Source organism: Bos grunniens, chromosome 22 (genome assembly GCF_055505025.1).
Source record: "Bos grunniens cultivar Pamir isolate PY7600 chromosome 22, Bosgru_T2T1.0, whole genome shotgun sequence".
NCBI lineage: Eukaryota > Metazoa > Chordata > Mammalia > Artiodactyla > Bovidae > Bos > Bos grunniens.
The window spans coordinates 54,274,275-54,290,165 of record NC_141186.1 but is presented as its reverse complement, the minus strand read 5'-3'; the positions used below and the strand labels follow the sequence as shown (position 1 = coordinate 54,290,165).

The 15,891-nt window shown below is 43.0% G+C and overlaps 1 protein-coding gene across 5 annotated transcripts in view; it reads left to right on the top strand.

The window, feature by feature from the left end:
• Nucleotides 1-1,092: 1,092 nt before the first annotated feature.
• Nucleotides 1,093-15,891, top strand: part of LARS2 (leucyl-tRNA synthetase 2, mitochondrial) — a 146,478-nt gene continuing 131,679 nt past the window's right edge. For 4 of the 5 annotated variants that reach the window (XR_015151777.1, XM_086368423.1, XM_086368422.1 and 1 more), the window contains exons 1-3: nucleotides 1,093-1,210; nucleotides 5,413-5,667; nucleotides 11,664-11,792. Coding sequence is in view for 3 of the 5 variants with exons in the window: in XM_086368422.1 (XP_086224548.1) it covers nucleotides 5,434-5,667; nucleotides 11,664-11,792 (363 nt within the window). In the remaining 2 variants the exon portion in view is untranslated. Of the gene's footprint in view, nucleotides 1,211-2,994; nucleotides 3,249-5,412; nucleotides 5,668-11,663; nucleotides 11,793-15,891 lie in introns of those variants that run through there. The other variant, XM_086368421.1, reaches the window with a different exon arrangement.

Genomic DNA, 15,891 nt, shown 5'->3' with positions numbered 1-15,891 from the left:
CTCCACTGGGCCTCAGTTTTGTTCTTCAGTCCTCCATTGTCCCCTTCTTCTCCTGCCTTCTGTCTTTCCCAGCATCAGGGTCTTATCCAGTGAGGCGGCTCTTCGTATCAGGTGGCCAAAGTATTGGAGCTTCAGTTTTAGCATCTTTCCTTCCAATGAATATTCAGGGTTGATTTCCTTTAGGATGGACTGGCTTGATCTTGCAGCTTGGTAAAATGAGCCTGCTGGACTAGAGTCTTCTCAAGATTGTTTCTAACTCTCACATTCTAAGACAGTGAGTCTCAAACTTAAGTGTGCCTAAGAATTCCCTAGAGATTTGTTAAAATGCAGAGTCCAATTCAGCAGGTCTGGGATAGGGTCTGCAATTCCACCACATTCCTAGCAAGTGAAGTTGATGCTGGTTTGAAGTGTACACTTAATGACAAAGTATTTGGATTTTGAACTGTCAGGAAACTTTGTTAAAGACTTGAAATTTGGCAAGAGATTAGCGAGTGGGTGGTTTGCTGGCCTGGGGACTATCTGGTGCTGTGAGGTGTGCATATTTGCATACGGTGTCTTCTACTGACCATACATAAACTCTTTTAGGAAAGTGGGTGGTCAGGTGTCTTGGTTTCCTGACACCCAGCCCAAGTGTCAAGTGAGGGAAACACTTTATTTCCAGCTTTAGCCAGGTAATTCCCCTCCCAGAGCTAGACCACGGATGTGGTGGAAGATGTCTTAACCACCACGTGGTCCATTAAGGATCAAGACGTTGAGAAAGGAGGAGGATGGACTTCAAACCGAGGCCTCAGGTTTCCTCCAGTGGTCTTTACACCACGTGCCGCCTAGGAGCACTAAACTGATGGCTTTCACACGTCTGCTGCAATTAAGAATCTGATTCTTGTACGTTTAGAGTTTTGCAGTCGCCAGGCTCTGGGTGGAGTACTGGGTCCAAAGGCGGGGCTTGGAGCCAGGAGGCGGTGCCAGTGACCAAAGAGCGGAACCCGGGACTGTAGTGCTGCGACCCCGGCCTCAAGGAATGCCGGGAGTCGGGACCAGGCAGCGCTCCGCCTCCTTCGGCTCAGCTACCGCCTGTCTGTGTCTGTGGCGGCCACTATCGATAAAGTTGTTGTTCTGCCAACATGGCGGCGCCCATGGTGACTGTCCGGGCCATGTTCGTCTAAGGTGGGAACCGAGGAGTAAGGAGCCGCAGGCCAGAGCCTGTGAGCAGGTAAACCCCTGACCCGGGCTCAGCGGGAATCGAGACGCGACCTGATCTCCTCTCTCCCCAGATAGATAGATTTCGACTTGCCGGGAGCCAGAAGGGAAAGTGCGGTCTGGGTTCGGTGATCTCGGAGCTGTGCAGTTTCCTAATTGGAAGTCTCTGAGATCCAGATCTTAAGACTCTTTGAGCCACCGACTCCGTTGATAGTTCTGGGCCCTTTCCCAGAAAAACGTCTATGTGCGCATAGTTTTGTACTCAGGCCCCTCTCTCCACTCTTCTACTACCCCAGTGGGTCCCTGAATCTTTGCCCACCTCATCTCGTGACCCACAGATGATTGTCACAGCATGTTAGGGCTCGATGGTCCTCAGAGATCATCTGGATTTACCCCTTCATTTTAAGGAGAAGCTGGTGTTCTGGACAGGAAATAATTTCTCCAAGGTCACATAGAGATTTAGTTGTTTTGTTTGCACGTAACTTGGCTCCTTGTTCATTTCCCGGGTATATTTTTGCACACTTTCTTTTGGGTGCACGCTGTGTCCTGTGCTTTCCCCACATGCTCTGTTACTTTGCCTATCTTTTCCTACTCTTCTCCTAGGTTTCTCTATACCTATGATTGTCATTTTGGGTCCAGTTCTCAGGCCTCTCCTATGGTCACATGCTGGTACCCCCACCATTCTCAAAAAACTTTAATCCTAAGTGAAGTTGAGGTCAGGGCTGACTCTTAAAGAGGCATGGAATAATGGGAATTGATGCTTTGGAAGGATGTGGTAGAAGAGACAAGGTTCCAAACATCTAGGCAAGGAGCTGGATGTGATAGAGCTAAGGAAGAAGAGGGCCAAGTTGATCATAACACAAAACATGAGTCACACCTTTCATATTCATGGTACGGGCATGGTGCTCAAATAAAATCACTGCTCTTTATCAGCAAGAGGCAGTGTCCATCAGGGCTTTGGTGGTGGAGTGGCCCATAGCAGGGCCTGGGAAGTAAAAGAAGGGAACTGAACTGAGCTCCAGGGTTGCAGTAAATCTTAACCCTGAGTGCACTGGGTGCTGAGTCTGCCTGAGTTTGGGGGTTCCCCTAACATTAAGGGTGTGGACTTTTCTTAAAGGATCTTGACACATATATTACCACATTGCTCCCCAGGGAGGTGGAATCAATTTACATTCCACCAGGAGTGTATAAAAGTGCGCATTTCTTTTCATAACAAATTTTTGCCAATGTGATAAGCAAAGTGTTTCCTTGTTATTTTAATGTGCATTTCTTTGTTTAGTTATAAAGTCATTCTTTTTTCTTATATTTGTAAGTCATTTGTATATACTCTTTTCTCCTTTGCCAACTTTTAAAATTAGGTTTTTGATGTTTCTTTTTATATGTGAATTCTTTATAGGGAAGGATAATCTTTTTTTGTAGTTTTAGCAGTTTTCTTTCGGCTTACTGTTTGCTTCTAATTTTGTTCATGGCTTTTTGTTGGTTTGTTTTTTTGACTGCACTATTCGGCATGTGTGATATTCTAACCAGAGATCAAACCTGTGCCCCTGCATTGGAATTGTGAAGTCTTAACAGCGACCTCCAGGGGAGTTCCCAGGTTCATGGTGTTTTTGATATGCAGGTTTTTCACATTTTTTAGAGAGTTTTATTAATATTTTTCCTTTTGAATTCTTCCATTGCTTTTATGCTAGGACGGAATGTCCTGCACCTTGTAGAGAATTAGTACATACTCTATTTTTTTCTTGTTTTATGGTATTTAAAAAAATTCTTTAATCTTTGTGGCGTTTACTCTGGACTTCCCAGGTAGTTCAATGGTAAAGAATCCAGCTGCCACTGCAGGAGACACAGGAAACCTGGGTTTGATCCTTGGATTGGGAAGATCCCCTGGAGAAGGAAATGGCAACCCACTCCAGTGTTCTTGCCTGGAGAATCCCGTGGACAGAGGAGCCTGGCAGGCTGCAGTTCATGCAGTCGCAGAGAGTCAGACACAACTGAGCACACACGAGTGGAGTTAACCAGCATCAAAACAGCGAGCTTGTAAGACTGTAGTTCAGGTCAGATTTCTATTTTTATAATTCCATCCTTTTCCATTCTTTCTGTGTCTCCTTATGTGTTCTTAAGGAATGCAGCCTAAGAGAGAGATTGCAGGTATCTATATGCCCTCTGCTAAATTAACATTCTTTAGCTTGCAAAGACATAAAAACACTGACTTAACTAGAGAACCATAAAGTCCATGACTCTATGATAGTTCTAATTATGTAGAAATCGAACTCCTCAAAATAAATGTAATTGCCTTAATTGTACAAAATGTCTGTATATATTAGGTTGGTCATATGAAATTGCTGACAGTCAGCTAATTATATAGTTTACTCTGGTATCAATAGTCGAATCTACACACTTTAAAATAGCCAAGCCCATTAGATAGGAAAGTGAAAGTGAAGTTGCTCAGTGGTGTCCAACTCTCTGTGACCCCGTGGACTATAGCCCACAAGGCTCCTCCATCCATGGGATTCTCCAGGCAAGAATACTGGAGTGGGTTGCAGTTTCCTTGTCCAGGGGATCTTCCCCACCCAGGGATGGAACCCAGATCTCCCACATTGCAGGCAGATGTTTAACCTCTGAGCCACCAGGGAAGCCCTGTTGGATAGGAAGGGAGGTGTTTTGTTTGTTTGTTTTGTTTGGTCTGTTTCTGATTCCACCCACAAAGAAGCAAGAGGGGTTGAATACAGTGAGAATTGGTATGTCAAGAACTTTTGCAGACCCACTTGTAAAATGTCAACACTTATGATGCCATTTTATATGTGTGAAACTCGCTTATATAAGTCTATAATGAACCCTCTTGGCAGCATTTATGACCTGGAACCTTTGCTAAATAGACTAGACCCCAGTGGACGTGGACAAAATTTTGAGAGGATCAAGAATTAATGCCAGCTTAAGAGTGCCAGTTTCTTCCTTCATTTTCTCTCTGGTTTTGAGAGATCTGTTTTCATTTGTTTCTGCACTGTAGCAAATGCTGTTATGTAGGAAGGCGGAACGTTTAGGCTGTTTAGCCATACATCTTAAATATTTGATGAATATTTGATGAACTGTCACCTCAGGCTTTAACTTAGTGATAAATCATGAAGCTTCTTCCATGAGGTCATTTCTGGAATTTACTGTTGGAGGAAACCGATGCAACGTTTAAGCTGAATTTTGAATCGCAGCTGGATGTCTTGGTGAGCCCTGTGGATTGTTTGCCAAAACCCATAGTACTCATCACTATTACACATGCTATATATTTATTTGTTTCTTTTCTTTTTTTGGCGGGTGGGGTGGGGTGGGTATATTTGCTTTACAATGTTGTGTTAGTTTCTGCTGTACAGCAGTGAATCAGCCTCATGGACTTCGTTCTCATTTAAGTTACTACAGAGCAGCATTGGGTAGAGTTTCCTGTGCTATATAGTCTATTGTGATTAGCTATCTGTTTTATACATACTAGTATACATGTCAATCCCAGTGTCCCACTTCACACCACCCCGCCCCCTCACCATTTGTTCGCTTCTTACCTGCTTTTCTCTGCTAGTGTATAAGTGCCATGTAAGAAGTGACTTTATTTTTGTTCACTGCTGTATCCCCAGTGCCTGGAATAGTATGTAGACCTCAATAAATACTTGGTAAATGAATGAAGAAGTAAGTAAGAGTCTTCTAAATAATGGTTATTTCCTGGCTCAGCCTGCTGAGTATATTTAACTTGTAGTATGTATGAAGGATGCTGATCATAGCTCAGAGTCTCCAGTCTTCCTGGGAGACCTGTGTTCAAGAGCTCTTCTGATATTTGAGCCTAAGGCCAAGCCCAGATGTGCTTAGAGCTCTTTGGAAGCCTGGAATGATGGGATGTGCAGCCTGCTAGACAGACCCTAGAGTGGCCTAAAGGCAAGGAAGGGGCCTCCGCTGCTTCCCATGTAAGCTGTGAGGTTGCGGCTGGTGCTGGCTCAGGTGATGGTCTCCTTTTGTTCCTATGGGGCTTTTGTATCTTTGCTGTTTGGGAGCACTGAACATCTTTACTATTTTCCATTAAAAAGTTTGTGTTTATCTTGACTGCACTTCTAAAGTATTCTTTTCAGGGAAAGAATCATCAAAATAAGAGGAAAGCCTGTGAATGCTGGCTGTGCTGAATGGAAGGAGGAGCTCCGGGAGGTTCTGGCGGCTCACACGTGTATTCTCCACTCTCTCTTTCAGGCCCTTTCCACCTTTTGAAGAATGGCTCCTTCTTGGCAGAGACTGGGTTTATATGCCTGTCTTCTAAAAAGGCAGCTAAACGATGGGCCAGATGTCATTAAGTGGGGAAGGAGAGTGATTCCAGGATGGTCCAGAGGTATTTACAGTGCCACGGGAGAGTGGACCAAGGAGTACACGCTGCAGACACGAAAGGATGTGGAGAAATGGTGGCATCAGCGAATAAAAGACCAGGCCCTCACGGTTTCAGAAGCAGATGTGAGTATTCTAAGAGACACTGAAGGGTTGAGAAGAGGGGCGAAGGGCGTGGACTGGGGTCAGATTGCCTGGATTCAAATAAGTTATTGAGTATGTGACCTTCAGCCAAAGAACCAAGTCTCTCTAGGCATCAAATTTTTTTTTTAATCGAAAATAAGCAGTGATAATAGTAGTGCCCACCTGCTTCCCAGGATGCTGGTGACGGGTCACTGGGATGAGACCAGGATGGTGCTTGGAGGAATCTCAGAGAGGTGCACGTTCATGTAAGGGGCCTACGGATGCTGCCACGCTGGGCATTCTGGAGCCACAGTTACTGGGGGAACTCACCCAGACAGGAGCTGTAGCAGATGTCAGCTTCTCTGTGGTCCGCTGCCCGGTGGGGTGACATGCAGGGATCTGGCAGGGTCAAATAGGAGATTCCAGAGGGGGCATGTGGGCCTCTCAGCTGCGAACTTTTAAGTGGCATGTTCTGAGAAGTGTCTCCCTTGCCCCTAGAATGATGTTGGCCTCCAATCCTGCTCTGCCATCTTGGTTTGGGAGGTCCCAGCCCTTCCCTGGTGTAATCTGGTGCTGGGGTCCAACCTCATGGTCACAGATATATATAAGTTAGTGCACCCTTGGCTTCTAGTCTGTCTGCACCAGCTCAGTGCTCTACCTGAATTAATTGTCTTAAGCACTTGGCTGTAACCAGTTTCCATGGCATACTCTGCTAGAAGCCAGCTCCTTCTCTGGGAGGCCGGCCTGGTGGGAATCAATCTTAAATGCGTTAACCCTTACCTCTCAATATTGGTTACAATATGGAAGGTGTGGTTTGTTACATGAAATGTTGAATTTGATTAGAGTACACCACTATTAAGTAGTTTTACTCTTAAAATTCTGACCATCCTTTCATAATAGTAACCAGTCAAATAATATAAACTCTCTCTATGTTCAACTGGGGCTTCCCTGGTAGCTCAGACGGTAAAGCGTCTGCCTACAATGCGGGAGATCTGGGTTCGATCCCTGGGTCGGGAAGATCCCGTGGAGAAGAAAATGGCAACCCATTCCAGTACTCTTGGCTGGAAAATCCTATGGACCACTATGTTCAATTAAAGAGATTAGGACAAAGGCAAGCAGTTGAGTGAATGTATATTTGCCCAAGACCACAGTGTGCTAGAATCACCTTTCCTGATTCTCCTCTCTTATCAGACTCATTCTTTCTATGAGATTGAGCTTTATGAAAAATGGGGAGTGGGTAGCTATTTGTCTTAAACTGAAGGATGGTTTTTTGCATTAGTTACGAAGAAAATCTGGTATTGAAAGAGATGTAAGTGATATGTGAAATCATAAAAAGGAAGGTTTAAATGAAATGCATAATTATACAATGAAAGCTTAACTTTTACCTCATTAGGAAATGAAAATTCTTCATGGCAACATGACCAGACTAATGTAGCTAAATATATTTTGGAAGCAGACCTTAGGGAGAAGTTTAATTCTGAATGAGGAGCATAAAATTAGCTTCTTTTTCTTTTGGTTTAGATTCAGTGGCCTCCAAACGTTTTGAAGTTGTAGCTTTTTATTCTTGTGACATTGCATTCTTAAGTGTATGGTTTTCTAAAAAATTAAATGGGTCAAAATAAACTATGCTTGACTAATTGGGTAAATAGCTTTAGGAACATTGTGGGTGATCCCCAGTGGGATTCTGTCAGGGTTGAATTGGAAAAGGGTAAAGTGGAGAGAAGGCTAGATAAGGAGTCTGGAGCCCGGGCAGTAATTCTGGCTCCTCTCCCAAATTCACTGTGCTCTCAGCAACGTTTAACCTCTCTGATCCTCAGATTCTTTGCATTGTTTATCCCACAGAATTGTTTTGAAAATCAAAGGATAAAATAAGATTAAACTCATTTTACAAACTGAAGTGTTATGTAAATGAAAGATGATGCTAAGTCACTTCAGTCTTGTCCGCCTCTTGGCAGCCCTATGGACTGTATCCTGCCAGGCTCTCCTGTCCATGGAATTCTCCAGGCAAGAATACTGGAGTGGATTGCCATGCCCTCCTCCAGGGCATCTTCCCAACCCAGGAATCAAACCCACACTTACCACTAGCACCACCTGGGAAGTCCCATGAACGAAAGATACAAGAAGATAAAAATGTGTGGTGTATCTTTGACAGGAATGAGAATATGACTAGATGCTGGTAGATTTTAAAGCATGTCTATAATCAATCTCACTCTGGTAGTAGCTACATTTGAAATCCACTGGAAATGAGTTTCTAGAAGTTGAATATTTTACCATGATCTTCATAATCATCGTTATAAAAAAAACTTTCATTTAATGAGCATTTTAGTGTGTTAGGCACCATCTTTCCTTTCATTATCTCATTTAAATTCTGAAACAGCCCTGAAAGTGTATAGTAGTATCCTCATTTTGGAGTAAGAAAACTGGGAGGGAAGTTTGGTAAGTTGTTGAAATGCATAACTCACTTGTTGTTCAGTCGCTAAGTCATGTCTCACTGTTTGTGACCGCATGAACTGCAGCACACCAGGCTCCCCTGTCCTTCACTATCTCTTGGAATGTACTCGAGCTCATGTCCATTAAGTTAGTGATGCCATCCAAACATCTCACCCTCTGTCCTCAATCTCAGTTGTGGCACAGCCCAGATCCAGACACATTTGAGTCCTAAGCTCATGCTTTCACCAGGAACCTTCTTTTGTCTCACCTTTGATTTACAGACTGTGAACTGAGCCCAGAAAAACAAAGGAATTTGCCTGAGGTCTCACAGCTAGTGGCAGAGCTTGGACCAGATCCCATGCTGCAAGCTTCCACTGCGCGGTCCACTTCCCTCCATTCGCTAGTCTCAGCGAGAGTTTCAGAGCATGATCCATAAAGAGGCAGAAGTTATCTTTCTTCTGATGTCAGAGCTGACAAAAATAATAGGACCCACTTATATAAAAACCATCTATTTTCCATCACTTCCAGTCTTAATTTCTATTAAAGGCTTAAATTCTTACACTTTTATATAATTATGAAAATGTCCCTTTCAATCAGATTCCTGCTCAATTATAAACTCCCAAAATTCCTTCCTTCTACTCTCAGAGAACAGAATTCATCTCATTGTCACAGAGGAAAATGGCTTAGTTCACACAGAGAAACAGAAGGCAGGGATAGGCAGTGTGCTGAACACCTTTTCTGCAATAAAGAAAAATATTCATGAATAGTAAAAACTTTTGCTAGCAGTACTTTTCTGTATCTTCTGTGGACTCAGTACTCTGAAATCACTGCAGATGGTGACTGCACCCATGAAATTAAAAGACACTTGCTCCTTGGAAGAAAAGCTTTGACCAACCTAGGCAGCATATTAAAAAGCAGAGACATCACTTTGCTGACAAAGGTCTGTCTAGTCAGACCTGTGGTTTTTCCAGTAGTCATGTATGGATGTGAGAGTTGGACTATAAAGAAAGCTGAGTGCCGAAGAGTTGATGCTTTTGAACTGTGGTGTTGGAGAAGACTCTTGAGAGTCCCTTGGACTGCAAGGAGATCCAACCAGTCCATCCTAAAGGAAATCAGTCCTGAATTTTGGAAGGACTGATGCTGAAGGTGAGGCTCCAATACTTTGGCCACCTGGTGTGAAGAACTGACTTATTGGAAAAGACCCTGATGCCGGGGAAGATTGAAGGTGGGAGGAGAAGGGGATGACAGAGGATGAGATGGCTGAATGGCATCACCAGTTCAATGGACATGAGTTTGAGTAAGCTCCAGGAGTTGGTGATGGACATGGAAGCCTGGTGTGCTGCAGTCCATGGGGTCGCAAAGAGCGGACACGACTGAGCGACTGAACTGAACTGAACTAGCTCGTATGTAATGAATTCCTCAATTTTGCCGTAAGTTTCATCTTTGTTGGAGAGACATACAAAAAAAGGTATTAATGAAGACGCTAGATGTAGAAAATGTTTGGGGTAAGATTGTTAAGTAAACATAATTTTTTAAATATATATGATAATAAAAACAAGGTGATTATAATAAAAATACATTTAATGTGAAAACTTTAAAATGAAAAACTAGAAATAGTGTATATCAAATATTTTATTGTTTTTTCAGGTCCCAAAGAACTCTGTAACAACTGTTTTCTTATGTCCCTAAAAATTCCCCCAAAAGAAGCAGTAGGCCTAATCTATGTCAACGAGTAAGGTAGAATTGAGTGGATAGTCTGCCTATTTCTCGTTCTGTACCAGGTATCAGAATGACGTCTTGCACTTCCTTTGAAGGAGTTGTTTACAAATTGAGAGGATCGTCTGTCACTTGCCTTCTTAAAGAAGAAAGTCCTGAGTCCCCAGTGACTCCTGAATCTCAAGTTGTCTCTCTTGCTTCTGAGATTTTCCTGAGTTATGGTTGCACAGTTTCCAATTAAAGTGCATGATCAATGTGGGGCTTTCCATCCATTTCTAGAAATCAATAGGAGCTGTCACTTTAGTATTACAGGTTTCCAGGTTTATTATGCAAACTCGTTATTCATGCACTTTTCCCTTCCCTTCCTTCAGGCAACTTGACTTGCCACACAGTTGATCATTTCTAGAGGAAGCAGAGCATAGAGAAAAGTGTCATTCTGGTCTGTCTTGCCACACGACAGTGGCCCAGCTAAAGATTTGTCCACCTTCCTTGCTGAGGGAAGTTGAAAGCAAGGGGTCAAGTGAGATTTGGAAAGAATTCGATTTCTGGTTTCTTCTGCTCCCCTGATTACAGTTGGCTGTCAATTATCAGTCATGCAAATAAATACTTAGCACAAAGTACTCCCCCTGCCCAATACCACTCGCACACATAAGAATGGTCATGAATATTCTGTTTTGCATTTGTTTTCATTAATTTTGGAGAAGCAAAGCCTTGAAGAACTCTTGTAGAGCTCTCGGAAGCGAGTAAGAACAGAGAAAAACAGGAGAAAAAAAGTAGTGATAACATCAGAGGATCCAGACACTTAGCGACTAAACAGAAGCAGTTACCTGTTCTCTTCCTTTCTTCAGAGGCATCCCTTCTCCCCCAGGCAAGGATTTAAGGCCCGTTCTCAGGCTTCAGAGCACAAAGGCTGGCAGACATTTACCCAATAGTTTGTTAAACTAGGGGGTCAGTCAGGGAGGTGGGGATTGGGGTGGGGTTATGTGGTTAAAACATGATCCTTGCCCTTGAATGACAATTCCTTAAGGTCCCCAATAAGGAATCAATTAAATGACTACCTCCTTTCCAGCCTTCTCCCCTCGTGTGTGCAAATTTGTGTCAACATTCACCATTATAAGAACCAAGGTCCCAGAGGCTGACGTTCCCGTGAGGATGTCCTGCCCTGTGTCTGTTGTGTTCCAATCCATGAACCTTTTTTCCTGTTTCTCATGATGAAACTGTGTGTCTTTGGATGCTGGAGCTTTATGTAACCCTGGCCTGAGGCTGCCTGTAGATCACCCCCTGGGAAACAGCAACCTGGCTAAGATTTTCTCATTACCCTCCCATTTCAGCTTTTTCTGTTGAAAGATAAGCTCGCAGTACAGCAGAGAAACCTGGAACCTGAATCCGCGCCTGGGGACCCTCTCAGTCCAAGTCTGCGTGCAGCTCCCGGAATTTAGGGAGGGGCTCCATTTTAGACTTGTCACATCTCTGTGATTCACCGTTGTCTCCATGAATTTTATGGACACATATGTCAGAGCTTCGTTTGGAAAAACATACAGTTCTTTAAGTCCTAGATAGCTGTTCTAAAAGAGAAAAAGGCAGATTTAAAAATAAGTAGGGGTAATTAGCACTGTGAGGTTGTTTGGCATTATTTTGGACATTCTTTAGGATAACCCAGTGCTTTGAATTTTGGCATTTGGCATTTTTGTCCATTTACCTTATGGGAATGTTTTTTTTCTTTTTTTTAAAAGAAAGCTTTTGAAAATGTTAAATTATTACCTTGAATAAAATGCCAAAATATTATATGTGTACCTAGTTCCCTGTGAATGATGAATAAATACTCACTGCATTTTTCCGTCACCCTTTCCTAGAAATCAAAGCCCAAGTTTTACGTGCTTTCCATGTTCCCTTATCCCTCCGGCAAGCTGCATATGGGCCACGTGCGTGTGTACACCATCAGCGACACCATTGCACGCTTCCAGAAGATGAGAGGGATGCAGGTAAGGCCCAGTGCCCGCTGGGGTGGCGCTTCCCTGCCCCACTCAGGACAGTCAGAATGTAGGACAAAGGAGACACCCAGTCTCAGTTAAGATTAGGGCAGCTTTGAGAAGCCTAGGGTTTCCTCTGATGAATTGGAGGACATAATAAAGCGTCAAGATTAATTGAGGGCCAGCCGTGTATTGGGTATTGTGCTAGGGAGGGAGGTGGGGTGCCGATGCAGTGGAAGGGTTCATGCCTGTGGGTACCATGTTGATACCACCTCAGGAGGAGTTCACGATGTGGTGGGGCTGATGCCCCTCAATAGACAGACATTGGAGAGGGAGATGAGTGCAGTAGAACAAAAGAGGAGCAAATGCTGTGAGTAGGAGGTAGAGCCACAAAGAGATTTTTCTCCTTGTATTTTGATATTCTCTGTATTCTCTAATGAGCACGTATCTATCTTATAATGGAAAAAAGTCAAATTTTCATAACACAAAAATTTGGGGGGAAGTAACAGCCCTGTGGGAGTTGGGAAAGACTCCCTCATAGGGGACCATCTGACATGGGTGTTGGAGGACAAGGTGAACTTTCCTGGGAGAGGAAGAGAAGAACACTTCCATGGCTGATGTGGGTCAGACCCCTTTCACTGCCAGCTACCCAGAGCCTGCACTTAACTCCTTAACAACACATCATCTGTAAGACAAGGTAGCAGTGATCATAGTAGCTTCTTGAACAACTTCTAGAGAGAGGCAGCATCAGAGAGGGGCGGAAAGCGTGTACCCGTGAACCAAATGGCCAGCACTCAGGCTCTAGCTCTTAACACTTAGTAAGCAGTCAGCCTTTGACTCATTACTGATTAACCTCTCTAAACTAACACCTAGTTTTCTCTCATCTGTAAAAAGGGGATAAAATAGTACTTGCCCATTGGCCTTTCCCAAGGATTGAAAGATGATGATTGTGAAGCAATTAGCGCGTAGCTGGCGCGTAAGCACATAACCCGTAAATACGGTCGTCCTCAGCGGAGGGCTGGAGCCCGCCACACCAGGTCCTGAGAGCCGTGCACACCTCTGCCCAACTTCGTGTTAATTATTTGTCACCTCGGTAGCTCAGAATCCACCCGGGATGGGAGTATTTACATCATGGAAATCAGCAGAGCCTGCAAATCAGGGCTTTTTCTGCTAGAGAGTCCATTGTTAAACATTTCCCTGCACTCCCCCTGGCTCTTGCTGTTATTAACCTCTCAGGGTCTGTATAAAGGGTATCTGCTGCCTCCCAGTTCTTTCTGAAGATTTTCTTTTTTTTTTTTAGTTTTTATTTATTTATTTATTTTAATATTTATTTATTTTAATTATAGGCTAATTACTTTACAATATTGTATTGGTTTTGCCATATATCATCATGAATCTGCCACGGGTGTACACATGTTCCCCATCCTGAACCCCCCTCCCACCTCCCTCCCCATACCATCCCTCTGGGTCATCCCAGTGCACCAGCCCCGAGCATCCTGTATCATGCATTGAACCTGGACTGGCGATTCGTTTCACATATGATATTATACGTTTCAATGCCATTCTCCGAAATCATCCCACCCTCGCCCTCTCCCACAGAGTCCAAAAGACTGTTCTATACATCTGTGTCTCTTTTGCTGTCTTGCAGACAGGACTATCGTTACCATCTTTCTAAATTCCATATATATGCGTTAGTATACTGTATTGGTGTTTTTCTTTCTGGTTTACTTCACTCTGTATAATAGGCTCCAGTTTCATCCACCTCATTAGAACTGATTCAAATGTATTCTTGTTAATGGCTGAGTAATACTCCATTGTGTATATGTACCACAGCTTTCTTATCCATTCATCTACTGATGGACATCTAGGTTGCTTCCATGTCCTGGCTATAATATACCACATTAACAAATTGAAAAATAAAAATCATATGATTATCTCAATAGATGCAGAGAAAGCCTTTGACAAAATTCAATATCCATTTATGATAAAAACTCTCCAGAAAGCAGGAATAGAAGGAACATACCTCAACATAATAAAAGCTATGTATGATAAACCCACAGCAAACACTATCCTCAATGGTGAAAAACTGAAAGCATTTCCCCTAAAGTCAGGAACAAGACAAGGGTGCCCACTTTCACCACTACTGTTCAACATCGTTTTGGAAGTTTTGGCCATAGCAATCTGAGCAGAAAAAGAAATAGAAGGAATCCAAATTGGAAAAGAAGAAGTAAAACTCTCACTGTTTGCAGATGACATGATCCTCTACATAGAAAACCCTAAAGACTCCACCAGAAAATTACTAGAGCTAATCAATGAATATAGTAAAGTTGCAGGATATAAAACCAACACACAGAAATCCCTTACATTCCTATACACTAATAATGAGAAAATAGAGAAATTAAGGAAACAATTCCATTCACCATTGCAACGAAAAGAATAAAATACTTAGGAATATATCTACCTAAAGATTTTCTTTTAAAGTGGTAAGTGCATCCATTGTCATAATTGGTTTCAAAATTTGTGCCAAGCTGACATTGGCAGCAAAAAGTATTCCTAAAAAGGAAGTCAAGGTACTGTGTCTCTCTGTGCCTCGAAGAGTTAACGACTTTTACTGTCAGATTCAGAGATTGGCCTTCTACAAGGGCCATCTCCCTGGGCTCTGCCAGGTGTTATTTCTCCCCGATATTGCTTTCCATCACTTCTGCAGTGTTTATTGGAAAGAGGTGGTGCAGAATAAATTGGCTCTTGTCAGGAAGTATATCTAACTGTGCTTCAACTAGATTTAATCTTGTTGTTTTTTTTTTTTTTTTTTTAAACTTAAGCTAACTTATTTTGGACAGTTAGTGAGTACAGGCAGTTGCTACAGATTAAACTTTTATAGCAAAACTGTGTGTTTATGGTACATTAGCAGATAGATGGTTGAGGGGGTATAGGTGGAACTCTGATTCTCTTGGATGAATGACACATTACAGACAAAGCTCCAGGCAGAACCCCAGGCCCAGACTTACTGGGACCCTTACAGACAGCTCAAACCCAAAAGACAAAATGGAGTCCCTTACCAGTAACTGAAACCCAAGGTCAGGCTAGACTCATGGATTGGGCAACCCAGGTTTGACCCTCGTTATACCACCTTCTTGCTGAGTGACCTTGCACGAGTCATTGAATCCCTTAAAACAGGGGTAATATTTATTCTTCGCTTCTGGGTTGTTGTTCAGGATAAATGAGACAGTACCTGTGTCTGGCCAATAATAATCCCCTAAAAAAAGTGGACGTCTCCAAAATCACTGCGGACATGACTTAAGCCATAAAATTAAGATGATTGCTCCTTGGAAGGAAATCTATGACAAACCTAGAAAGTTTATTAAAAAGCAGAGATCTTTGCCAACAAAGATCCATATAGTCAAAGCTGTAGTTTTTCTAGTAGTCATATATGGATGTGAGAGTTGGACCATAAATAAGGCTGAGAACTGAAGAATTGATGCTTTCAAACTGTGGTGTTGGAGAAGAGTCTTAAGAGTCCCTCGGACTGCAAGGAGATCAAACCAGTGAATACTAAAGGAAATCAACCCTGAATGTTCATTGGAAGGACTGATGCTGAAGCTGAAGCTCCAGTAGTTTGGCCACTTCATGCAAAGAGCCGACTCATTGAAAAAGGCCCCGATGCTGAGAAAGATTGAGGGCAAAATGAGAAGGTTGCTGCAGAGGATGAGATGGTTAGATAGCAACACCGATTCAGTGGACATGAATTTGAGCAAACTCTGGGAGATAGTGAAGGACAGGGAAGCCCAGCGTGCTGCCGTCCTTGGGGTCTCAAAGAGTTGGACGTGACTTATTGACTGAACAGCAACAAATGGTTATTTTGTAAGTAAATCAGGTCAGTATAAATTCCCTTCTCGAAGGGATCTTCCCGACCCAGGGATTGAACCTGGGTCTCCCACATTGCAGACAGATTCTTTACTGTCTGAGCCAGCAGGGAAGCCCTGCTCTGGGAAGTCACATAATAAATGAAATTAATCTAATTCATTTAATAATGACTCTGTACTCTCTTCTGCCCACTGAATGGATTTGCCTTTTGAGAAGCACCCAGCCATCGCCTGCTCTTTGTATCATC